The 25,883-nt window shown below is 35.7% G+C and overlaps 1 protein-coding gene across 1 annotated transcript; it reads right to left on the bottom strand.

Moving 5' to 3' along the window:
* Nucleotides 1-5,955: 5,955 nt before the first annotated feature.
* On the bottom strand, nucleotides 5,956-14,783 carry LOC113499017 (trypsin-like). The gene is made up of 6 exons (XM_026879321.1): nucleotides 14,221-14,783; nucleotides 9,587-9,694; nucleotides 8,649-8,769; nucleotides 7,632-7,784; nucleotides 7,283-7,411; nucleotides 5,956-6,764 (listed from the first exon to the last, which is right to left on the bottom strand). Exons 1-6 carry the CDS (start codon nucleotides 14,509-14,511, stop codon nucleotides 6,553-6,555), a joined length of 1,014 nt encoding a protein of 337 aa, XP_026735122.1. The 5' UTR covers nucleotides 14,512-14,783; the 3' UTR covers nucleotides 5,956-6,552.
* Between the last annotated feature and the right edge of the window lie 11,100 nt (nucleotides 14,784-25,883).

Below are 25,883 nucleotides of genomic sequence, written 5' to 3'. Positions count from 1 at the left end.
TATCAAAACTAGGAAACGCAATGCATGTGTTGATAAAGATGTTAACTATATATAAAATTGTATGTTTGTCCTTGTTTCAATACAATACAAAGTGCATTTGTCGTATTGTTATGTAAAGTTTGTGCAATAATAAACTGAAATATACCAGTTTTTAAGTCATGTAGGCATTTTTTCAGGCGCTTTCATAATATCAAAAAAATAATGATAACCCAAAATGTAATTGTTATTGAAAACAACTGAGAATACTATGTATAGAAAATATTATGTCCCAAAAATACTGAAATTTGAATTTTCACAATTACCTATGTTTAATTCATGACCTAGTATGTGTGTCCTATTTCTTGACCTTAAGTGTTTTCCTGTTGACTTATAAGTCAGCAGAAACCGGGAATGCTTTGCAGAAAGTCTCGGCTTCTAGTCCTGATTTAGTCCAAAAATATTAACTTGATTTTCTGGCAAGGAATATTCTCGAAGAGTTTAAAGAGATAAGTCTCTGGTATTCTCTTCTAATCACAAGCAAAGTCGTAGAACTAAACAAGTATACATTAAGATAATTTTCTATCAATGATTGTATTTATAACGGAGATAATGCCCAAGTCTTTCGCAACACAATGTTATGCAGTCGGCGTTGTCTTGCCAGCTATGATAATATTATTAATGTTTCATTATATCTGCTGTAAAAATATTATCTGATAACATTCAAGAGGAGCTCGTGGCAAAGCTGTAACTCCATAAGTTGATCGATCACTGGTTAAGCTAAGCTTAACGCGGTCGGTTCGTAAGTGAGTGACCATCTTTGTCATAACGAGCTCCTCCGTGTTTCGGAAAGCACGTTAAATTGTGGGTCCCGGCTGTTATTCCTACATCTTTGACAGCCGTTACAGGTAGTCAGAAGCTTGAAAAGTCTGACAACCAGTCTAACCAAGGGGTATCGTGTTGCCCAGGTGACTGGGTTGAGGAGGTCAGATAGGCAGTCGCTCCTTGTAAAATACTGGTAATTATTTACATCATGTTAGACTGGAAGCCGACCGATGATGATCCAATGCAAAAATTGAAAATGCAGTACGGGGCAAAAACCCCAAGGTCAATACAATGGATTTGCAATTGTTGTGTTGGAAAAATTCCAAAGAGAATAATCCAATTGCCGTTCATTCATCGGCCATTATAAAATAGCAGAATCGAGGCCCATTAGTATGCTTTTGAAGCCCTGTGTTAGAAAACTCGGTTGAATGTTTTTGTTTTTAAAACAATACCTATTATTAACAATTTATTTAGAGCACAATTTATTGATAAATAATAATTAGTAAAGGCCAAGAGCAACTCCTAATACAATCTAACGAATGTTAGATAAAATTAATGTGTGTCAACTCGTTATCAAAATTAAAATTAGGTGAGTAGTGTTAAATGCTAATCCGTGATTCATTACTACTATAATTGACTTCCATTATTATTTTATTTGATATATTTGCTAACAAGACGTGTAAAGTTTCCTGATTTCTAAGGTTATTTACCTAAAAGGGTAAAAACACAATAAAATAATTCCTTACTAAAAACTTGTTACAAAAAAAATCACAACGCCATCTAGTCTCAAAACTGAGCAAAGCTTATGTTTTGAGTATAAGATAACTGATTAAGTTTATAGAAATTATACATAAATTGCACCCAGATACAGAACAAAATAATCGTGCTCATCACACAAACGTTTATCCTGGATTGGAATCGAACCCACGACCTCCTATATAACATTCAGGGCCACTAGACCAACAGGCCATTTACAAAAAAAAAATTATATGTTTACTTAAGTAAATTAAACCACACGGTGCTACTCGCCATCTCCTGTACATGAACTTGGCTAAATACGCTACCGTTTGTCTAAATATACATACAGTTCTCAACAGTAATTACAGACACATCATCTAAGTGATCTCAATTGCATAATTTAATGAATAAATGAAGATCGCACGTAATTTCATCATCAATGAATGGACTGGAATGTTTTTTTAATTACGACCCGATCAAAAAGTGTCGGTTAAGTCATTATGTTAAGTGTAAAAAGGGTAAAGTGCGAGTTTTACTTGCAACACAGAGGGTTCCGTACAAGTAGGGCGTAGGAAAGACAAATCGGTGGAGTGGCACTCGAGTCATTGTTGTAACGTTTTTAAAGTGCCGAAAAAACGGCCTACTTGAAATAAACACTTTTCATTTTGATTAAAGAAGAAACCGATCGGTTAGGTGTGAAATATATTTGAGGAAGGGACCACAATTTATTTTTCATTCGCTGCTGAGGCACTATTGTCTATCTGTCTGTCCGTCGTATCTCATGAACCTTGATAGCCAGACAGTAAAAAAAAACACAGATAATGTATTTCTGTTGCCGCTATCACAAGTAATTATGAAAGTTACATACGGTCAATTATTTGATTGGTGACCAATTTCTGTTGCTAATATCTATGTTTTTCTTAAGCCTTTCTGAAGAGAAAAAATGTCGGGAGGCAAAAAAACGTTAATCAGTTTTTGTTTAATGCCACTTTTACCCGAGTCAAGTATATTAAACCCCCATAACTTTTAAACGGCTAAACCGATTTTTATCAAACACTAGCTGTTGCCCGCGACTTCGTCCACGTGGCTAGAATTTTCCCCGCTCTGTCCACATTTTCCATTGTATCTTCGCTGCTATTAGTTGCAGCGTGATGTTATATAGCCTATAGCCTTCCGTGATAAATGGTCTATTCAACACAAAAAGAATTTTTCAAATCGAACCAGTAGTTCCTTAGATTAGCGCGTTCAAACAAACAAACTCTTCAGCTTTATATATTAGTATAGATTAAACTCGCACATAATTTATATACCTTTTTTGTTAAGGCGGGGGAATCCTCACGGACACCCTCTCCCTCGGGGGTGGAAATGGCTAGTGTCAGACTCTTACTGACTAAACCTGAACCGCCGTGCTACGTCATCCGCGTTGTTGAGTCGGTGTATGGCAAGCCGTTGCAATCCTTCACATAATTCACCAGCAAAACATACTTCATTAAAATAGCTTTATCCGTTCAGGAGCTTCAATGCCACAGGCGTACAGACATGTGAAACTTATAAAACCATTATTTTTCCTCTTTTTACAAGTAAGATGCCCTCATTATAATCACGTGAGATTATACAAAGCACGTGTTTTAGCATCGCAGAATAAAACGTGATGTCTGATATGGAGTTCAGAGGTGTTTGTGACGTAATAATGTAAATAGGGCAAGCCGTAGTATTGTTCGATAACCTGGGTTCGCTTTATAAGGCTTCAATAACAATATAATATTTCTATAATATATAAAGCCGAAGAGTTTGTTTGTTTGTTGAATGGAAAATGTGAAATAAACAGGGCAGGTATAAATCATAACTTATATCTTCTACCCACGGGGACGAAGTCGCGGGCAACAGCTAGTTTATGATATAAATGTATGTATGCATATAATGTAAAAATGAAAATCTACGTGAAGCAATGGTTGGTTGTCATTAATGTTCATAAATTTAATATGTGAACAATTTTTGTATCGTTTGAGTTTTACGATTGTTTTAAGTATCGAAAGTTCAACTAGCACTTAGTTGTTTTTTTCTAATTCGCAGGCTTTCAAAACATTCAGTAATTTTAGGAACAAAAGTTTTTCAAATATTGAAATCACTGGCACAATACTGCTTGTCTGACGCGGGGATCGAACTTGTAACACGTCGCGCAGTGTTCATTTATATAATAAGTACTAGCTGACCCAGCAAACGTTGTTTTGCCGAATATATTTTTTTCTAGTTGTATGTATTTTTAATGCCACATTATAAAAAAATCAAAACAAACAATTTTGTCCAAAAAAATATTTTTTTTTTTTTAGTGTGAGCATCCCTTATCACTTGGGGGTTTGAAAAATAGATGTTGTTCTATTCTCAGACCTACCCAATATGTATACAAAATTTCATAAAAATTGGTCGAACCGTTTCGGAGGAGTACGGTAACTAACATCGTGACACGGGAATTTTATATATTAGAAGATGACTATACCATTTGCCTTCAAGACACTAAAATCATGTGCAAACGGACAAACTTGCGACAATTGCGTTCATTCTGATCTGATTTTATCAGTAATAACAAATAATAAATACAGTCAATATTTACTATCCGTATCAAAAATTTGAACCCGTCATAACATATTTTTTATCCCGATTACAATATTATTAACGAAATTCAAGGTCTACACTAGGTTTTAGTACTTATTTATCAGCTGTATATAATAATAATAATATTATATTGATTGATTTTAGTTCACTGCGCCTAGTGTCACAAGACCCCAGCCAGCTGCAGGATATATAGTACACGCGCGTGTGACAACACAGGGATATTTTCTGTTCCCGCGATGGACATCACCGGAGAGAGATCAGGCGCAGGACACGCATTATAACGTGCGTTCAGGAACACGGATGCTGTGATATTTCTAAAAAACACACACCATTTGAAAAGTCGGCGGTTAACAGCGAACTTGACCAGTTTATTTTATACTAGCTGTTGCCCGCGAATTCGTCCCCGCGGGTAGAAGATATAAGTTATGATTTATACCTGCCATGTTTTTTTTTCACATTTTCCATTGTATCTTCGCTCCTATTAGTCACAGCGTGATGGTTTATAGCCTAAAGCCTTCCTCGATGAATGGTCTTTTCAACGCAAAAAGAATTTTTAAATTTGAACCAGTAGTTTCTAGGACTAGCGCGTTCGAACAAACAAACAAACTCTTCAGTTTTGATTTGTTTTAAAATAACTGTGATCTCTTTATACCTGCGCCTGTATACACATAGTAAAAAAATCTTCTTGTTTTCCATTATACCCCTTAGTTAGACTGGATGTCAGACTTTCCAGCTTCTAACTCCCCTTAACGACTGTCAAAGATGTATGAACAACAGCCGGGATGATTTATCGAAGACTCAACATCAAAAGCCATTGATTCAATTAGGCTACTAAGTAGCACATTTAGAATATCAAATTACATGTTACAGCACCCAGATTCGCCCACCCTTGGCCGCTTCCTAAGTGCATTTGCGATTGCGACGGTTGTACTTTCCGTCATACCGGATTTCACCAACCCCCTCTAGTTGTGGGACTTATCTAACGCATGTTTTCAATTGTTTATTTTAGATATAATATTAAGCAATTGTTACTAAATAGTTCGGTATATTATCAATATTCCATTGAATGTCCTACTAACATAATAAAATCGCCGTGATCCATTGCAACAGCTGTGATAAGAAACGATTAAAATAATGTTCAATATTAGTCTAAGGTTACCAAATAATCTTAAAAAATAAACAAGGAATTTGTTTAAATATACAATTAAGACGAATGTCATTTGGTTATTCAAGTAAAGTCACAAAACATTCAGACTCAGAACAAGCTTTTTTCGATCGCAATTTCTGATGTCCTTCATATAGTTAAATGAATAAGAATCGATACTTTTCGGTCAAATACACAAAAACACAAAAATAAAAAGTAGCACACATTATTATGTGAGTTTATTGAAGGACAAATTTTCGGAGATCGAAACCTCGACAGGTCGCCCGCGGTGAGATTGGCTTAACTCGTCTGTCTAACGAACCTGACAGTTTTTTTTTGACAAACTAACGTTTTGCCACCAATAATTGTGCACATTTTCCTATTTTGTTGCTATTGCTATGCATAATACAATTGCCGAAAGACTTAAAGACTAGGACCGGTAAACAAAATACATGACGCCTCGCTAACGCTGACGAATCACTCAAATGTATTGAACTGACAAGTCAAAGTCACGTCACTTGGCGAAGAGAAATGTCATTCACATACATTTGAAGTTTTATAATTTAATGAGTTTAAACATTGTCTAAACCACTATCACATGTTTAACATGTGATAACTTGCAATTTTGTAATTTGTTGAACCCACGTGAAGTAAATAAAACAACAATTTTTTGCAATAATTTAATTATAATACCTTATTACGTGTAATATCTTAAGACAAATTACTGTTAATTATATATGACTATATCTTATATCTAACCTTTGGCATTAAACTATGTTACTAACTATTTAAAATATAATTATGGGAAAATCATAATTACATATAAGATGTTAGGCAAGTCATTTTATGGATCGAATGAGGTGAAATATCGCAGTAGCTCAGTGGATAAATGGATGGCTGTAGGAGAATAGGAAATTACCGATGTGGCTTTTTAGGGGTGTGTCCTTAATTTTTTTAAATAACAATGGAATGGGGAAAGTCGTGGATGTGATGCTAAGAATCGTGACACACACAGAACAAATTATCATGATCATCATGATACAAACATTCTTCTAAGAAGGGAATTGATCCCACGACCTCTGATATAGAAACAAGACCAACAGGCCACACAAAAGCGTTGTTTGTTTGTTTGTTTATTCGCTTACTGATACACCATTGTCTCGGACAAAACTCACCCCCCCCCCCTCCCAAATATTCAAAATTGAAAGAAGTTACCCCCTTTCTTTCAATCTACAGTCCTGTGCTATCCAATTCCACTAATTAGGTATATTGAACCCGAGGCTTGCAGCAGTGTCAGTGACCCATCGCGTGTAGTAAGCGACGCGCGTGTAGACGCCGGGGCGGGCGCGGCGCGCGCAGCCCGCGCCCCACGACACCAGCCCGTGCAGCGCCCAGCGCGCCCCGCCGCGGCACGCCAGCGGCCCGCCGCTGTCGCCGCGGCACGCGTCCACACCGCCTGATAGGACGCCTGGAAATAATGTATTAGCAAAGCGTGTCAATACAGCAGGCTAACTATCGAGAACGCCTGAAAATAAAACATTAGCAAAGCGTGTAACAGCAGGTTAACCATAGAATTTGTTTTTTTTCTGTTTTTGGTATGATTCGGTTCTCAACTTGGTTCTAAAATTATCTGTTTGTTTGACAACTAACTCCTATAAGGCTGGACCGATTGGAAAGGAATCTGAAGGTAATTATATATTTCAAATTAGTTAATCTTTAGGCGCTAACTAAAGACATGAAATTACCCCACCTTAAAACAAGCATTTCAAAACGCACTAATTTATCCTATTTTTGAACAACTTGCTTTAATACCCAATTCTTTTCTTTAAAATCGGAAAGCATTTATCACTGATTGAAAAATTACAGCAAATTGTCACTACGAACAACTTTGCTATAACTTTAGCATCAGGCGCAACGTCATTTATTAATTTCTTCATAATATATTTTAGGTTTACATTCAACAAAAAGATTCCAAATAGAACTTACCTGCACAAATCATAGAGTCCAATATAGCTTGTTGTCTCCCGCCCAGCACGTGACTCTTCCTACATGTAGTAAGATCCATGACGGGTACTTGTGCTGCTCTTAACACTGGAGCAAAATTTTCAGTATTCTCTGAAAAAGAAAGGTTGGTATCAATTCGTGTGTATATTTAATATCTTTTATCTCAGAACTTTGGACTGGATGAACCAATTTTGTTGATTCTTTTTCTATTTAACTTAAAATAACTGTCATTTGTTCCCATAATTTCATCTGACCAGTAGTTTTATATCTGGAATCGGTCGTATGTTTTTTTAATAAAACATTATTTTATCAGTTTAACCATAATACGTACCAGCTTGGAACCCCCAGCCGCTGACTGCGCACCACTTCCCTGGTGGTACTCCATCCTCAGGCAGACATATTGGACGGACATGGGAATTGAATTGCACCCCATTACCAGATCGGGAGACTAGGATGATGGCGATGTCATTACTGTGAGGACCATCTAGGGGATAGAAGAGGGGTTTTATTACAATAAGAAAATCAAAATCAAAAGTCATCTCACAATTAGGCTACTAAGCAGTTTGAAGGTCAGATTATATTGAACAGCACCCAGTTTCACCCACCCTTCACCGCTTCCTAAGAGCTTTTGGTGTGAGAGAAGAAATAGAGCAACAAGCTCCCCAGCAGCACGCTGTCATTCCGTGTGGAATGCAATGACAAAATTAGTTAATATGTGTGTAGGCACAGGTAGGAGTCATGACAAACAAAAAAAAAATAAGGTGACAGTAAGTTAGTAGTATTTTTATAATACGTGATTAAGAGGGAGTCATGACTCCAAGTCTCGTACAAATGTGATAAAGAATAACAAATGTATTGAGTAACAAATAAATAAGTTGAAACTTAGACGTAAAATTGTGACTGAAAAACCCGTTCGTAAGATACAGTCTAGACAACGGAGTATCTGTCATAATGTTTGCGTTTTTTCTCTTTAGATACAGACCCCTAAAAATTGATAAAACCTAGAGGCTTTTTTTTTTCTCTTGGTTTTATCCAGTCCTTTCATTTCAGTAAAATATAATATTTTTTTCTTCGGGATGGACAAGTGTACCAACATACGGGGTGAATAGACAGAAATAAAAAAGTTTTCATTAAAATTTAGACAAAATATAAAGATTATAAGAAAATTCTCAAGCATTTCATGAAGTAATTGTGTTTAAGCATTTTCATGTTAGAGAATATTCATGCAACCCCCTAAAAAATACTATTTTCTATTCACCCCTTGAAACTCTGTTCACTCCATTTTACCTAGTTTTAATACGACACATTCAATCGTTTAAACAAAGACTTCCAATGAAACTACTCTTACTTTTCCTGAAGTCTGGATGCCGGATAACCTTTTCAGCTAGAAACCGGTGTTCATGCTTGTCCTGAAACTTCAGACGATGCTCCCCGACCACCAGACGGATGTGGTCCAGCTGTAACGGTTGCTGAAATGGAAAAAACCAATAGGTAACGTAAATATCGCAGCTGATCATCATCATACACAAACTTTGTCTTCCCACAACTGGATATAATCCTCCCCATGTCCTGTGCTAGCTTCCACCAAATTCGACCCTAAACCTTGACTATCGGAGCTCACTCAATACCACACACCCAACCCATTATGCATAATTCATCTAATAGATGGCGCTGTGTCACCACCGCAGGCGTGGCAAACACATTCACAGCAGGCTATAGTGACAGTTAACTGAAAAGTTTTTTATCCACAAAATTAAAGGTCAGCTCTAAAGACTGCCAAATGGTATCCTCTGACAGCCATCAAAAGGTCACAAGGTCACGGTTTTTCTTCAACACTTGCAATAATATTACTGTAAGAAGATTCCGTAGGCCCTTATCCGTTCTAGTCTGGTCTGTTGGTTAGTGACCCTGACTGCTATACCGGAGGTCGTGGGTTCGATGCCCACCCAGGACATATGTTTGTGTGATGAGCACGCTCATTTGTTCTGTGTCTGGGTGTGATTTATCTATATTATGTATGTATGTATTTAGAAATATATAAGTATGTTTATCAGTTGTCTAGTACTCATAATACAAGCTCTGCTTAGTTTGAAACTAGATGGCGTTGCGTGAAAGTTGTGGAATATTATAATTAAGAAATAAAATAAAATTGCAAATAGATAAATCCTACATTTTTTTTAAGCTAGCTGTAGTCGTCAAATTCAAACTGACGGTAAAAGTTGTAAGAGTGACCTATATGCAACCGGGTGGGTAGGTTGTTACATTTTACCTCAAAAATGAGTATACCTTATCGAAGCAGTGTGCCGCAGACAGCACCAGCCGCTCCGCGATCACAGCACCACCGCAGTGATGCTCAAACGTCAACTTGTCTACATCCAGCATTTGAATCTCCACCTGAAATATTAAATTAATCCGATTAATAAACCAGCCTAGATGGATCTCATCATCAAAACAGAATGAACTGAAAAAAAGTGGCTGGTAAGTAATCCCCATAGTTAGTGACGATGACTGCTGTAACAGAGGTCGTGGGTTCGATTCCCACTCATGTCAAATGTTTGTGTAATGAGCACGATTATGTGTTCTGTTTCTGGGTGTAATTTTTCTATACTATGTATGTATTTAGAGATATTATAAGTTTATTAATTGTCTAGTACTCCTAGTACACGCCTTGCTTAGTTTGAGACTAGATGGCGTTGTGTGACAGTTGTCGAAAATTATGTTAATTTTAGTTAATAAAAAGAAAAGGCATATTATAGGTAACTCGGAAAGTCGTAAAGAAAATGTTTCTAGTATTTCTGTTTCCCAAAAATCAGGAAATTCGAGGACTAAGTTTCATTGCACGAATAACGAGTGGTATACCTATAGACAGGTTTGGAAGAGAAAGGAGGAGGTCTTTGCCCAGCAGTGGGATCCAAAAAAGTTGAAAATTGAAATGAACAAACTTGAGCTTTCAAACTTTCAACGCACAGAATCGAACTTGTTCCCAAATAGGGAAGTGGGTCAATCGAACCGTAATAAAAATGTGACGTAATATAATTAGTGTTGTCCATGTGAAAGTGATGTACCAATTTGTTTGCTCCGTGTTTCATATAATTATAGGATACTAGTTGTTTCCCGCGGTATCGCACGCGTAACACCCCATCTCGTGGTTATTTTACAGTTTTTTTTCTTTAATGCAATTTATCCATATTTTCTCAAAGTTTAAACCTTCCCTGGACAAATATTTTAAGACTGAAGTAAGCCAAATAGGTTCACGTGATCTCGAGTTTAAGCGAGACTAACGAAGAGCTATAATAATTCATTTGTTTACATAAAAAAGAAGATGGATATAAGTGTTTCTTGTAAAAACAACTCATATAGCGTCTCCATAGAAAGGAAACAGGGGACAATCTTCTGTCCTAAACGTATCTAATGTTGCTGAAAAATATTTTTCCATGCCATTAAATAAACAAAAAAATCTCACCTACAAACAGTGATTTATAAGAACTATTATATATAAAAAAAAAATAACATATTAGATAATCCGGTTTTTGTGTATTTCTCGTTACCATTAACCGACAGTTTATAACATTCAGTTTGGTCACAAAAAGCAAATTCTAAGTATCAGATACGGACCCATAAAACACGAGAGAAAACGCACTACCTACTAAACTACATAACATTACAAAAAACAACAACAATATATCACTCTTCATTTCATTAACACCAAACAAAAGTTCGTAAACACCATGAAGATCTCATTACATAAAGTGAAAGTCGGTAATTGCCACTCATTATTTCTGAACGCAACAATAACTGTCAATTTGACATTTAGGCCTCATCGCGCGCGAAAACAAAAATGGAGGTTATGTTATGTAAAGACGGACAGTTGTCGATTTTGTAACGATTTTTTTTGTAAAAGTAAACGGTGCGTTTACTTTCGTAATAAAGTAAATACAAAACAGACTCTGAGTTTCTTCATTATAGGCAGAACTAGAGACGGTTTACGATCTAACTTTCAGGATCTTAATACTTAGCTTATTCTCTAGACCGACGGACAGCATTTCAACTTAAAATTGCATTTTGAATGCACCATGCACATGATTGGGCTGAATTTATTGATTGATTTATCCTCTATTAAATATTAGTCTTTATTTTTTTATTTGTTGTAATAGCGACAACAGCATCTTTGAATTTCAACTATTTATCTGTCAGCGTTTATGCTAACAGACGGAAGGACAGACATAAAGACAAACATACCTTAGTAATAGGGTTAAATTTTTACACTTTGGTAACGGACCCCTAAAAAGACACACAACAAACAGACACTACATTATTTATTATATTAATAAAATGAACTTTACCGTTATTACAAAAGGCTTTTGACATACAAGTTATATCAACAGTTAAATATAAATAATAAATAAAAATCAATACAAAAAGTGATTAGGTACGACCGCAAAGTGAATGCGCATATTAATGCTAATTATGAGCTTTACCAATTGGTAATTGTAAAAGCTTAATTAAGTTGATCGATCTCAAAACTTCCGAGAAAGAGTATTCATATTTTTATTAATAAGTATGTGGTTTATTATGAATCACACTAAAATATACATGCGGAAGTATGTGTGTATGTTTGTTACCGCTTCAAGTTTAAAAAGCTAGACGGTTTTTGATGAAATTTGTTTTGGAGGTTGCTGATACTTTTACGGTTATAACATTAGTTTCTTTAACGCGACTGTCGCGATGTATCCTAAGTTCTACCCTCGCGTAGCACAGGCGTTTGTGTGATCCATGAATGCCAAGCACAATGAACATAGTAACATTATATCCAAGTTTCGTAGAAACATTTTATATATCCCATAAAATGGTCAAAAGCTATTTCTCACCTTAAAATTAATACATTTAAAAAATCTAAAAGCCCACCTTTTCAACCCATTCAAATTTTATGTTATAGGTATATATGTCTCCATTAAAATCGGTCCTGTCGTTTTCATATAATGTCGTATATTGCATTGTCATCGGGTTTGAAGCTACCCCGAAAATTTCAGCCTGCTAGCTTATCGGGAAGTGCCTCAATATCGAGATGAGAAAATCCAACCGGAACGACAGACAAACAAACAAGAAAAGTGAGTTTATAAGAACTAAGAACTTGAGAATATCAAGGAATAAGCATTAATCAACTTGTTTTCTCATTTCTGGTGATTACCGAATTCAATTTCATCACCATATCTTCCTTGAACGGTTCTCAGTAAACCCAAATATTTTGATTTACAATATAATTGTTCAATTAATAATTTAAAATAAGTTATTAAGTTATAAGTGGCTTGTTGTGAATGAATGATTAAAAAAGAGGTGCTGTTACTCATTCACGTTTATAATAAAATGAAACCAGTCAAGTGCGAGTTACACTAGCGATTCAGATTTCCGTACATATAAGCTTAATTAATTTTCAAAAGCAAACGTTCAAAAACGAGGAGCTCGTGGCTAAGCTATAACCGCATAAGTGATTCGATCACAGGTTAAGCTATGCTTGACGCGGTTGGTCCGTGGATGGGTGACCATCTTTGTCATAACGAGTTCCTCCGTGTTTCGGAAGGCACGTTAAATTGTGGGTCCCGGTTGTTATTCCTACGTCTTTGACAGTCGTTACAGATAGTCAGAAGCTGAAAAAAGTCTGACAGCCAGTCTAACCAAGGGGTATCGTGTTGCCCAGGTAACTGGGTTGAGGAGGTCAGATAGGCAGTCGCTCCTGCTAAACACCGGTACTTAGCTGAAACCGGTTAGACTGGTAGCCGACCCCAACATAGTTGGGAAAAGGCTAGGCCGATGAAACGTTCAAAAACAAACATAATTCATCACCTTCATGTCCGTAGCAACCGTTGTTTTTCTTCTATTGTTTTTTTTTTATAATGTGGCTACAGTTATTTTTAAACGACACCGCCTACTTATAAAATCCTCTAAGTCTTAAAGGTGTCACTAATGTATACAAAAACACACCGAGCCAAACCCACTGCGCAACGTGTCGTGGGTTCGACCTCCGCTCAGAGCAAACATCGTCCACGAAGGTTTGCTCCAAGTCACGTTACTTTGTATATGTGACTTAAATATTTGAGAATCGAACCGCGGCAAAGGAGATCAATACCAAGACCGGTAGCAGTTCAAAAAAATATAATGTATACAATGTTATAAAAGTTAATAGAGAGTTTAATAAATGCATAAAAGCCGAAAAATATCGCGCGTCTTCAGCCTAGATAATAGATACTGCGTGTTTTAGTCAAGATAAGACCCAGGTAGGTACATATTTAAGCTATGTCACTCATCATGTAAGATTATTAAGATAAAAAGGTTGACTTTCAAATTAGTATAAATCGGATTTTTCTCTTGAGGAACTATGTATCATTTTTTAATAAAGTCATTTATGAATTTCAAGTAAGATATATTATATCAACACTTTTAAATGGCTTTTTTAGTAGACATGTCGTACAAACTCAGAGGTCGCAGTCTCTTTTAAAGTCTAGAGAGTATTAAAATGAAGATGTTTAGTTTTTTTTTTGTGATTTTATAGAAGATAATCACTGGGGACTATTTTACCGATTTTTGAAATTATTTTATCGATCAATGGTGAAGCTTTTTGTGCCATAGGCTAAAAATAAAAATACTAAATATATAATAAAGAAACCCATCAACTAGTCTTCTAATATAAAAAATTCTCTTGTCACGGTGTACGAAATTAAACTCCTCCGAAACGGCTCGACCGATTCTCACGAGATTTTTTGTGCACATTGAGTAGGTAATTGTTTCAGCCTTTTGAAGTCATCTCTATAGCAAAACAACGTTTGCTGCGTTAGCTAGTATCGTATAAAAGTATGGATGTATACGACATTCCCAAGACATCAGCTGTTTGCCCGCAAAAAAAATACATACAAAAATCTACTTACTTGCCAAGGAAAAGCACCATAGGGTGTTTCAGTCCCTCCGACAATCTTCCCCATCCTCCTCGGGTTGAAATCCACAGATCTTGTACCACATAACACTTTCTCCCCTTTACTTGGCTTAACCACTGAATTCTGATTAAAATAGTTCGATGAAAAACTAGAAAACGACTTCGAAGGCCTCGTTCTATTCCTATAATACTCTATATGATTGACTTTGTTCAAAAAATAATCGCAACTAACATAATTTATAAAGAAAACCAAAGAAAAAACGTATTTGTAGTTGTACATTTTCATTGTGTTGAAACAAAACGCAATAGCGAAACCAAAAAAAAAAATAACTGTCAAATAAAAAAAGAATAAATAATTCGAATTGACAGTTCGAAATTCAAAATCCGAGTCGTCCACACATAATGACGGTTGAATACTAAATGAGACGTTGCCGGACGAATGTTATTTTTTTTAAACATGCAAGCAAAGGCTTCTGTCACAATGCCACGACTGACAGAATGACACACACGTGAATGTGGGTCACTAGATCGATCCGAAGATGCATCTTTTGTGTTAAATTGAAAGGACATTTGACAGACAATACTTTTTTTGTTGTTGTTCTTTTTTAGCATTGCAATTCTGCATTATATTGTGATGGAGAATGTCGTATTGTTCTTGTCCCACTGCACTGGTTGATTTGAGAGTTTAAAATGTTTTATTATTTTTTCCTGTTGAGACTTTTTAACTGTCCTTTTTAGGGTTCCGTACCTAAACGTTAAATACAGGAACACTATAACTTATTCTCAATTGTCCTTCCGTCGAAATCCCAAATTTCGTTCGTTTGTCACCTGGCTGTAGCTCGTGAACTGTGATAGCTGGACAGTTCATTGCTTTACTGAAGATGTATTTCTATTGCCTTCATAACAACAAATATTCAATATAAAAATTCACGTCACATGCATAAAGACACCCAAACTCAAGACAAGCATTCATGGATCACACAACCGCTCGACCTACGCGGGGATCGAACCCGTGACACTTCACACACTGTGGGTTTGGCATGGTGACGTCTACCACACGGCTATCCATGCGGTTAAGCATAGACATGCCTGAATCTTATCTGGAATAATGGGTGTTGATATAGATTTAAGAATAAAAAATCTTTATGTTAAAAATCCCTATGATGACCAAAATATCGAAAGACCAATCTTAAGACCTATCGCTCACAACAAATCTCATTCACATCACTATCCATTCGTCCTTTACCGGTACAACACTAGTACTACAGGCATTCCTAACATAGCGTGCCCATCATTAGCACTGAAACTAGACAATTAGATATTCCAGTCTAGATAGTTAAATTATCTCGAAAGTGCTTTTATCGACTGCACATTTTTATGTATTGCTTAATTTTCTAGATTTTTTTCGCCTCTGCCTGGCCTAGTTCTCAACTCTATAACTAAACCTCTGTTCGATTTTTTGGAAATCGTATTTTTTTTATTGTCCTGCTTGTACGGAACGATCAGTGTCGCAAATCTGATCGCACTTGATCGGTTTTGTTCCAATTTTCCTCTAAGTAAAATAAAATTAGGTTTCATAAATTCAGGCTCGGTTGAAAATCTAGGTTTGCCCTGAAATATTTTTCTAGGTACTGCCATCTTGACCCAGGCGAAACACTCAAGGTCAATACAAAAAAATGCTTAAGAAAATAGAAATAGTTTCAAAATTAATCCAATTGCCATTCATTCATCGGCCATTGTAAATAGTAGAATAAGGCTGTATATCCTACTTATATTGTAAACGCGAAAGTTTGTATGTATGTATGAATGTCTGTTACTCCTTGACGCAAAAACTACTTAACGGATTTGACGACCTCCGTGGTCGAGTGGCGTACGCACTGGTTTCAAGGTGTCGCTAGCTCTGAGGTCCCGGGGTCGATCCCCGGTCGGGTCAATGTAAAAATTAACATTTCTACATTGTCTCGGGTCTGGGTGTTTGTGGTACCTTCGTTGTATCAGAATTCCATAACACAAGTGCTTCAGCAACTTACTTTGGGTTCAGAACAATGTATGTGATGTTGTCCGCATTTATTTATTTATTATTTATTTATTAATCGAAATTTATCATAACTTGGATTAACATATGGGATGGTGTGGAGTTTTTATCTCGATTTTATGTTCCCGTGGGATAATTTTCGGTTTGTAGCAGGCAGAGTCGCTGGCAAGTTACTCAATCATATGTAATGAGGAAGATAATTAAATATGCTTAATTTAAACTTAATTGGTTTAATGAAAACTTTTCTTATCGTCAAGTTTCCATTTTCCATTCATAAATGAATTAACGGAAAATTGTATGACCATAATTCAACGTGACGTTACGTGAAATAATTACAATAATTATTAGTTTAATTAGTTTTAGAATTCTATCCTAAATAACAGAGAGATAATGGTGATTAATGGCGCCAAAAGTTTTCCATAATGATTAATGGTTACCATGAAATGTTTTTTTGAGGAAAAACTCGCGTAAAATATTTAAATGATGCAACGGTTTACTCACGCGTATTTATCGGGATTGCCCGACTAGTTTCGGTTAAAACCGGAGTCCTTAATCATGATCACGTTTTAAAATAAATAATTAAGCGCCCATAGTTAGCTAGCGTAGTGATTTTCTATGTTAGAAGATATCCCCATCTTTAGCACTGATACAAGTTGCTATTATTTGTTAACTAGCTGTTGCCCGCGGGTCCGTCCGATCCAATCGAAAATAATCTCACGGGAACATAAAATCCTGATAAAAATCCTTTGTCTTTATCGTGGTTATAAACTATCTGTGCACCAAGTTTCATCTAAATCCGTTCAGTAGTGTTTGCGCGAAAAAGGAACAAACATACATACATCCATAATTGCAAACTTTCGCGTATATAATATTAGTAGGATTGGATCATGCCCGCCATCTTTGTCACGCCTTAAAACTAAATTCAAGGAGAAAAACATTAGCCACAACGAAATTCAATAAAAAAGTGAAATCGGGAAAAATATGTTGTTATTATAATTTTTAGTTAAACTGAACGTATCAACTAACTGACAGTTTAACTATCTACAGTTAATAACGAGATATAACCGGACCAAATAACCGCCATAGTCTCGACCTAGTTAGAGTTATTTATTTTGTATTAGCATATTATCTGTTACTCGTAACTTTGACCCATAATATTTTTGTGCAAAGGACGTATGCGTGTGCGCATCTAAGGTACGGATAGCGAAACAAATAGCAATTTTCATTTTTTAATGTCACAGGTTAAGCTACACTTGTTACGGTCAGACCGTGGATGGGTGACCATCTATGTCATAACGAGTTTCGCCGTGTTTCGGAAGGTACGATAAATTGTGGGTCTTGGCTGTTAATGACATATCTTTGATGGGTAGTCAGTACTTAGAAAGTATGACAAAATGGCTGTTCTCTGGAGTCGTGAAAGTTTTATCAAATTTGGTTCAGTCGTTTTTATGTGAAGTCAGATTTACGTTATTGTTAAAATAAAAATTAAATTAATTAATTAAGAATAAAAATTATCATACGTGAAATCTCACAATAGGCAAACTCTAAAGTGTCTCCGTTTTCCTTTTATCTCGCTCTACTCACATGTTAAAAAGATAAAATATCTTCATTTGCTCAATCTGTGGTTCAAGATACGACAGCTTTACAATGGATTTACTTACTTTTCTGTTAAAAAAGTTATGAAAGCAAGCAAATTTTATGGTGTTTTTTGAAAAAGACCCAGATTCAGTTCAAGCATTCGTGGATCACATAAATGCTTGTCCTAAGCGGAGATCGACCCCGCGACACGTCGCAACCATTTACCTAAGTCCTTAGCTATCCGTACCTTAAATAAAGAGAAGGACCGATTGCTTTTAATTTTTTCAAAAGATTTGCCCTTTTTTGCTGGCTTTCCTTCATTAATAAGTACTTAAGTATAACGCCGAGGACGCTTCAGAAGTAGATATTTGTAAAATATTCTCTAATAACTTATTTCACTTACTAGGTCAGGGTATTAGTACCTAGAACTATATATCAGGGCAAACCTAGATTTACAACCTAACCTGGATTTATGAAACCTAATTTTATTTTACTAAGAGGAAAATTGGAAATTAACTTGTTAAATACGATTTAAACTCATGGAAACGGAGGGTTTTGTAAGAATAATTAAAAGAAAAACAAACAAATTGGTGACCAAACAAACTTTTATTCGAACTGAACGTTGCTTACCTTGATTTTTATTTCTATAATTTACTTTAATGCCGGCAAGTACTGTCCATGGATGGGTGACCATCTATGTCATAACGAGTTCCTCCGTGTTTCGGGATGGACGGTAGGTAATTTTATTGTGGGTCCCGGATGTTATTAATCATACAAATCTTTAACATTAAGGGTAGTCAGAAGCTGGAAAGTCTGACAACCAGTCTAACTATAAAGTATCGTGTTGTCCAGGCAACTGGGTTGAGGAGGTCAGATAGGCAGTCGCTCTTTGTAAAACACTTTTACCTAGCTCCATCCCGTAAGACTGGTAGCCGACCCCAACATAGTTGCGAAAAGGTTAGGATGATGATGATGTGATGCCAGCCACAGATACACAATAAAAAAAAGTTCTTTTAATTTTTGAAGTTATCTACTTGCAGTTAAATGGTCGTGTCAGCTTAACATTATTTGTCGCAGTTATGAATATTTTGCATAAATTATTGCAGTGTTAGAATTCTCTCAAACTTTTTTTTGACAAAATAATGTTTTATGTCAAACTTGTCCATCATGTTACTCAATTTTAACATCGAGTTTTAATGGTTCTCAATTAGGCACACGAAAAGTTGCATAATCGATCTAGGCTTGGAAGACCCCCTTTTTTGTCTCATGCGAAATCATCAAAATCCTTCCGCTTCGGGTTGAGCGGGAGTGTCAGACTTCTACTGACTAAAACCCACCCATGTTCCTTCCTCTGCCCTTCGTGTACCGGGGCCACGGCAACCCATACGGACTATCCCGCTGACATCAGACATCAGCCCCAATCGGCTCCACAGAGCTTGACATCTCTTCGAGGCGCGCGTGGAACACGAATTCACCTCGAAGTAACGCAGAATGATTGTGATTATCTTCAGTACATTTTACGAACTGATCTCGGTTCTTATAGAAGGAGTGCGGTAGTCGCAGCGATTTCGCTTTCACGCGAAAACTACCAAACGGATTAGGCTTTGAACATTTCATTATTACGGAAACGACAACCACGCTCAATAAACTAAAGTCCACGCGGACGGAGTCACTGTCAACAGCTAGTTATAAACAAATACTAACAACTCTGCCTTCACCATATTCCTCAGCGTGATGACAAACGTTGACACACTGACACATCCAGTTATTTTCATCTGATCATCTTTAAATGTCATTGTGTCAGATCGAAATCTTCCCATTGTTAATGTTGGACTCACTTGTCCGAATCAGGGCTCGCTATTTGTAATATTTAACGGTGATAGGTATTCCTTTATAACCGGTCAAGTGTTATTCGGACTCACGACGCTTACGGTTCCGTAGAAATAGTTAGATGTAGTAGTTTAATAGTTTCGTATGGTACTGTTGTATCTACTCCAGCTGATTCTCAATTTGAACCCAAAGGTTGGTAGAAAATGCCTTGCGGCATAAAGTCCGCCTTATGTACCACAATTGTACATGAAAGTTTAAATAATATAAACAAAAACAATTTTTCAAGAAAACGTACCACATTTCAAGCAAATAACGATCTATAATTTGATTTGAATTGAAAATTGGCCATGCAGCATATTTTTGACCTATTGATCTTGGCCTGTTAAGCTGGTTGTTAATTTTTATATCAGTTGAAAATTTGCCACTTGCCACCGTTTATGAGATACGGCCTGGTGCCAACGGACAAATAGACGTGCCTCAGTTATCTCACCATTTATAAACATTTCTTATTACTCATATTAAGGATGGCATTATTAATATGGTGTTTATCAATGAACGGGCTATCTAGTATTGAAATTATGCCTGAAATGGTACCAGTAGTTTCTAAGATCATCACATTTAAACGAACAAACAAATTGTTCAGCTTTTAAAATATTTTTATTTATATTTATATGCATTGTATAGGCAAATGGTAGAAAGCCCGACAGCCGAATTGTCAGCATTAGGTGACAAGCTATCTTTTTCACTGTCGAATGGATTGGAGAGACAAAGATACATTTTAAATTGTCACTTAGATAGTGTCTCTCTTGAATATAAGTGTATAAAGTATTACATAACAGGAAAAGTACTTGCTTACATTATTTGTGTTACCAAACTGCATCCAATTTTTGATGTATAATAAATCTTATTACGAAGAATTCGGTTTAGTCATAAGCAGGGGTCGTAAACATTTTTGCAATATTACGGTACGAAGCCAAGACAACTATTTGAGATGACTGTGTATAATCTGATGTAAAATTATTTTGATCTGCGTTTATTATTTAAGTTTGCCAAAGTTACTTAATTATTAAAGTTACTTAAACATTTGTCTTTCTTCGCCTGTTCAGGGGTCAATTTACCTCTGTCCATAAATAAAGATTTTAGCTTGATACATCAAAAGCCACCGTAAATTTCAATTACAAAAAAAGTGATAAGATCATAAAAGAATAAATGCTATAAAATAGTTTACAAATACATTTTACTTTAATGAACTACGATCGAAAATGTTTTTTTTATTGCTGTTGAAATTGACAAAATGTTTATCACCCCTGTGCGTTGGTATTGTATTCAACGCCATGAGATGGCATCGTCTATACAGTTAGCTGAATATTCACTTAAAATGTCACATCAATGAATCACATCTCGTTCAAAAGTAGTACATGTTAAAATAATACCTCCCGTTTGCATTAGGTGGAGGTTCGATCCCGACGTAGGCAAGTAACAATGTGGCTTATTTATTCTAAGACACTACTGATTAATGGCGAAGGAAAACATCGTGAGGAAACCTGGTTTGCAAATATTGAAGTTTTAAATCACCCGCAGTGAGCTAGCGTGGTGATCAATGATCAAAACCTTATCTATACCCGAAGAGGCCTGTGCCCAGCAGTGGGACGTATATAGGCTGGTGTTATTATATAACAATTAAGAGTAATTATTAATTAAGAAATTAGTAAGGATTTTTTTAATCGTATGAATAGTTTTAGTGCGATCATATTACATTACTGCTCTGCTCCTATTAATCATAGCGTGATAGAGTATATTCTGTAGCAATCCTCAATCAATTCAACTCTTATATTGAAATTATTTTTCGAAACGTACCTTTAGTTCCTGATATTACCGCGTTCAAACAAACAAACAAATTAACTTTTCAAGTATATAATACTATACATAATATGTATTATATCGAACCTGGGACATTGCTCTTTCTCACACACCCAACCACTTGATCAACGAGACAGTGGAATAGTTTTACATAAAATGTAAATTGGAGTCCATTTTGAAACTGTATTCAAATTAAACAGTTACTTTAACATTAAAAGTCAACCGAATGATTCATGATAATTTGAAAGTAGTTTCAATAATCTAGATATGCGGTAGCGTGTCGAGCCAAGTCCAAGTAACAGATGGCGAGCAGCACCGTGCGTAATATTTTACATTTACACCAACCATTAAGAGCCAGAAACAAAACCACTTTTGACCCCCTCATAACTCAAACACTATTTTAAATAAACATGATAAATTTGGCACATATGGCATTTGTAAATATGAAAACTAGATAGGCTATAAAATATTAACCTGAGTTATAAGAAGAAATGATATTATGTTATTATAAATGAATTTCAGGACTGACGAAATACATATTATATACATCGTAATGTTGATCTTGGCTCTCATTTCACATGTACGTTTTGATGAAATATCACTTACTGTATCTTATAACTAGATTATTTACAAATAAGATCTTATATATGTAACAGTCGTTAAGTCATTTCAATAATGACTGCACGGATAGCCGAGTGGTTGAGGTAACCAAACCAAACCCACTGAGCGCGTCGTGTCGCGGGTTCGATCCCCGCGTAGGACAAGCATTTGTGTGATCCACGAATGCTTGTTCTGAGTCTGGGTGTATATTTCGTGTATGTGATTTGTATGTTTGTGAAAACCAAAAAAAAACGGAAGCCGTATAAAAGAAGGCGAAAAAAATCAGAGACACTTATTCTCAAACACTTATTTTTCTATGTATGTTTGTATGTATATATATTTGAGACATTTAAAACCCTAATGATGGTCCCTCCTACGCGACGAACACAATGCTTGAAAGACCATTGTCTGAAGTGGCACAGTAACCTGCATTCGTACGGTCGTCGGTTCGATTCCGAACAATGCATTATAATCGATGAATTCGGTGAAAGTTTTTCTTGTTTATTCATCTCTGGCATTGCTTAACATATTTTGATTGTGTGACTCATGATTTTCGCTTTTATAATTTCGTTATAATTATAATTGTAATTTATTTGACCATTGAGCGACTTAAAACAGGAGTAGTATCTAAACGGCTGTATTTTAATTGTTACTTTATATTTTTTAGAGTTTCTTGATAATACGTATTTTATACACTAAGCACAAAAGGAAACCCTTAAGTCTCTTTTCAGAGTTCCGTAGAATATTTGTATAATCTTTATAAATTAGTATTAGTAGAATAATTGTATAATCAATTTTATAAAGTCGAATCGTTAGTCTTTTTTTTCTAGTTTGTTTGAACTGGTTAATCTCAGGAAGTAATGGTCCGAAGGGGAAAAATCTATCAGTGTTAGATAGCCCATTTATTGAGAAAGGTTACAGGATATAAACCATCACGCTATGATTAATAGGAGCAGAGTAGTAAATAAATATGTATGTTACAAACTATAGATCCGATTTTTATAAAAAGTCCTGGTTAAATATTCAAAACATCGTGGACAAAGTCGCGCGTAACACCTAGTCTATTAATAAACACATTATTATGATTCAGTATCCGTTATAATATATTATAATACCGTCCTACTAATAATATTAACTGCAAAGTTTGTGTGTATGGATGTCTGTCCCTCTTTCACTCAAAAACCACTGATTTAGACGAAACTCATTACACAGATAGTTCATAACCAGGATTAACATATAAAATAGTTCCCCGATTTTATGTACCCGTGAGATCATTTCGAATTTCTAGCGAGCGGGATCGCGGGCAACAACTAGTATAATAATAACGACATTATGAATCAGTATCCGTTACAATATATTATATTATCATTAATCAAATTGTATATTGTTACCAATATAAGTTGTACTATGAACGGCTGTAAAAAAGCGACAGCGTGGTATGTTGTGGAGTTTGCTGCGCCGTGTCTTCTTCACAGCTAGCGCACTTAGGAAGCGGTGAAGGGTGGGCGATACGGGGAGCTGTCTGTGTAACTTTAACATTCACCAACATTGAACATTGTACCAATATTATAATGCTGAAGAGTGTGTTTGTTTGTTGGAACGAGCTAATCTCAGGAATTACTGGTTCGAATTGAAAAAATCTTTTTGTATTGTATAGACCATCTATCAAGGAAGGCTATAGGCTATATAAATTCACGCTGCGACTAATACGACCGAAGATACAATGGAAAATGTGGAAAAACGGGAAAAAATATTCATCTTTGAGGGTTTCAAGATCTTCTAACCACGTGGACGAAGTCGCGGGCAACAACTAGTTTTTAATAAATGGATTTTGAGTTTAAGCTATTCAATAAAGAATGGCAGTGTGGAAAAGAGATGGCTCGCTACGCTATGTATCTCTCTGTCCCACGACTGAAATAATCTCTCCATTGAAAACGTCATGGTACGATGTTAGACATATTTTCGTAAAATTCACCGTTAAAACAGATAGATCTATTAATCATTGTTACATGGACTGTCAGAGGAAATACTTGTATATGCTGTGGCTTTGCTTGTGGTCATGATTTGTTTAACTCTTTCATTTCTTTAAGATAATTACACAATTGCGTATAGGACTCAAGATACAGAGACTTTAGTAAGATAGGCTAAAAAGATACAAATAATATCTAAACTAGATATCTATATACTAATATATAAAGCTGAAGAGTTTGTTTGTTTGAACGCGCTAATCTCAGGAACTACTGGTCCAAATTGAAAAATATTTTTGTGTTGAATAGACCATTCATCGAGGAAGGTTTTAGGCTATATAACATCACGCTGCAACTAATAGGAGCGAAGATACGATGGGAAATGTGGCAAAAACGGGGAAAAATATTAATCTTCGAGGGATTTCGTTCAAAAATTCCTAACTTATATCTTCTAACCACGCGGACGAAGTCGCGGGCAACAGCTAGTATATTTATATTGTAGATAATGTTTGCTACACATCATTAATAAAGTTATGACATTCGTTTTTGGGTTGCTATAGTCCACATGAGCAATTGTTTTGTTTTATTACATTAACTGGCCAGGTGATCCACTGAGTGACTCTGACTGCTCACGGGAGGTCCTGGGTTCGATTCCCATCGAGGAGAAACAATATTATGGAACAGTAGTGATTATGGTTCCGAATCAAAAGGCTAAAACTGTAACCCTGTTACTGAGGCACCGGTGACTGACGGGTTTCTGCCCGTTTAACACCTGACTGTATCTCAAGAACGGTGAAAGCTATACAGTTTATTTTTACAGATGAAATGTTCTCTAGTCTAGTCTCAAATCTAGTCAAGTCATGAATTTTAAGAGGGGGCATTTTTCTTCAGTCTTTTTAACGGAACCGATTTCATTCCAAAAAATCAAAATCAAAAGTTTTTATTTCAAGTAGGCCGTTTTCCAGGCACTTTCAAAATGGTGATGGCTCTAGTCGCGTTTTATCCTACTACTATTATAAAGGCGAAAGTTTGTAAGTATGGATGTATGGATGTTTGTTACTCTTTCACGTAAAAACTACTGAATGGATTTGAATGAAACTTTACCACAATACATCAGAATAACACATAGGCTACAATTTTTGAGGTTTCTAATGTGAGGTCGTAAAAAAACACATTTTTTGCGCTTACATTGCAAACGCTGTCTGAATCCTACAAGATAGATAGAAGGCAGATGTATAGATAGAAGGCAGGTATAAATTATAACTTATATCTTCTAAACACGCGGACGAAGTCGCGGGCAACAGCTAATCTTGTTCGTAAAGAAAACACATGCTTTGAATCGTCTTTCTTCAAAATAAGGTGTATAAGTACACCTTATAACGTTAGGAGGTTAAAATAAAACAAAATAGTAATATATTGATTTAATATGTATATTGATTTATTTAATTTGAACACAAAGAAAATAAGCTTAAAAACTAATCACATTATAATTTAAAATCTTTAGAACAGAGAACATAAAACCAAAATGAACTGTCAAGACATTCTTGAAGTATTGCTACTTTAAGTATCACGCTGACTCTGTCATTTCAAGGTGTAAAGCCGCGATAGAAAATAAAAAAAAGAGTGGGTAAACTATCTATTGACAAAATCAAAAATATTTTAAAAACGTATGATACAGAAACTTTACAAAATATTGCCGTAACGGACTTCCGTTGCATTGATGTCCAGTTACCTTCTAGTCACGGCTAAAGAAATTTTACATCAAAAACGTCTTTAGCTAAATTTTGG

The sequence above is a fragment of the Trichoplusia ni genome, chromosome 11 (assembly GCF_003590095.1).
Source record: "Trichoplusia ni isolate ovarian cell line Hi5 chromosome 11, tn1, whole genome shotgun sequence".
NCBI lineage: Eukaryota > Metazoa > Arthropoda > Insecta > Lepidoptera > Noctuidae > Trichoplusia > Trichoplusia ni.
This window is presented reverse-complemented; position numbering and strand designations above follow the sequence as displayed.

Bases quoted from the DNA above. Each gene is read 5' to 3' on its own strand.
- LOC113499017 (XM_026879321.1), bottom strand. From the start codon at position 14,511: ATGAAAATGTACAACTACAAATACGTTTTTTCTTTGGTTTTCTTTATA. The intron at 7,785-8,648 runs GTAAGAGTAGTT...TCTATCCCCTAG, and splicing joins GCATCCAGACTTCAGGAAAA to ATGGTCCTCACAGTAATGAC. The intron at 7,412-7,631 runs GTACGTATTATG...TTTCTTTTTCAG, and splicing joins CGGCTGGGGGTTCCAAGCTG to AGAATACTGAAAATTTTGCT.